This window comes from Arachis ipaensis, chromosome B08, assembly GCF_000816755.2.
Source record: "Arachis ipaensis cultivar K30076 chromosome B08, Araip1.1, whole genome shotgun sequence".
NCBI lineage: Eukaryota > Viridiplantae > Streptophyta > Magnoliopsida > Fabales > Fabaceae > Arachis > Arachis ipaensis.
This window is the reverse complement of record NC_029792.2, coordinates 127,185,902-127,186,955: the sequence shown is the minus strand read 5'-3', so window position 1 is coordinate 127,186,955 and position 1,054 is coordinate 127,185,902. Positions and strand designations below refer to the sequence as shown.

Here is a 1,054-nt window from a genome sequence, read left to right as displayed (position 1 = left end):
TGAAAATCAAGGTTCTGAAAATCGGACCGGACCGGCCGATTCGACCAGTTTAACCGTGAACCGACGATGCAAACGGTCCGGTCCTCTTCTAAAAACCGCACTCAGAAGAACCGCTAAAGAACCGGTGAACCGGCCAAAAACCGGCCGGTTGGGCCGAATCGGTGACTGGCCGGTTCTACTAAACGACGCCGTTTTGATTTTTAAAAAAATAAAATCGTAACCCGACCCGACCCACTCGTGGAGAACCCCCCCTTCTTCCCCCGACCCCCATTCATTCCTGATTCATCTCACGGTGAATGAACCCTAGCCGCCCTCTGAAGTCTGAACCCTAGCCGCCCAGTCGCCTTCCATCTCCATCGTCGCCTGGTCCTCAGCCCCAGTAACCCTCCATCGTCGCCTGGTTCCCTGCCCAGTAGCCCTCCATCTCCATCGTCTTCATCTTCTCAACACCAGCAGGCAGTAGCCTTCCATCTTCGCGTGGTCATCAACACCATCTCATCGTCTTCATCGTCGCGCGGTCCTCAACAGTCAACACCAGAAGCCTTCCATCGACCCCAGGTGAGTGACTCGTCCTCTGCTCATCTTCTTTGTTATTCGCCTCTGCTCATCTTCTTTAGTATAAGAAACATGAAGTTGATACTCTGTGAACTTCCTCTGTGAACTTAGATTTCTGTTCAATTTCTGTGAACTTCCTTGTGAACTTTGATTTCTGTTCAATTTCTGTGAACTTCCTCTGTGAATTTCCTCTGTGAACTTCCTCTGTTCAATTGTTGGTTAGTATAAGAAATAAATAATCTGAAAACTGTTGTTATTCCATTGTATTCAATTTGTGAACTTCCTCTGTTCAGTTGTATAAGAAATAAATAATCTGAAATCTGTTCAATTGTTGTTCAATTTGTGAACTTCCTCCTGTTCAATTGTATTCCAAATTGTTAATTTGTGAACTTCCTCTGTTCAATTGAATTCCAATTTGCAATTTGTGAACATATGGTTTAATTTCTGTTATGTTTAGTTTCTGTGTGCTAACTACCTGTATTGTTTAATCAAGTTTGTA

At 44.5% G+C, this 1,054-nt stretch overlaps 1 protein-coding gene across 1 annotated transcript in view; it reads left to right on the top strand.

The window, feature by feature from the left end:
* Positions 319 to 1,054, top strand: part of LOC107612328 — a gene marked incomplete at its 5' end in the record, with an annotated part of 2,727 nt that continues 1,991 nt past the window's right edge. The window contains one exon of the mRNA XM_021110121.1: positions 319 to 558. Within this exon, the coding sequence (XP_020965780.1) occupies positions 319 to 558 (240 nt within the window). The remainder of the gene's footprint in view (positions 559 to 1,054) is intronic.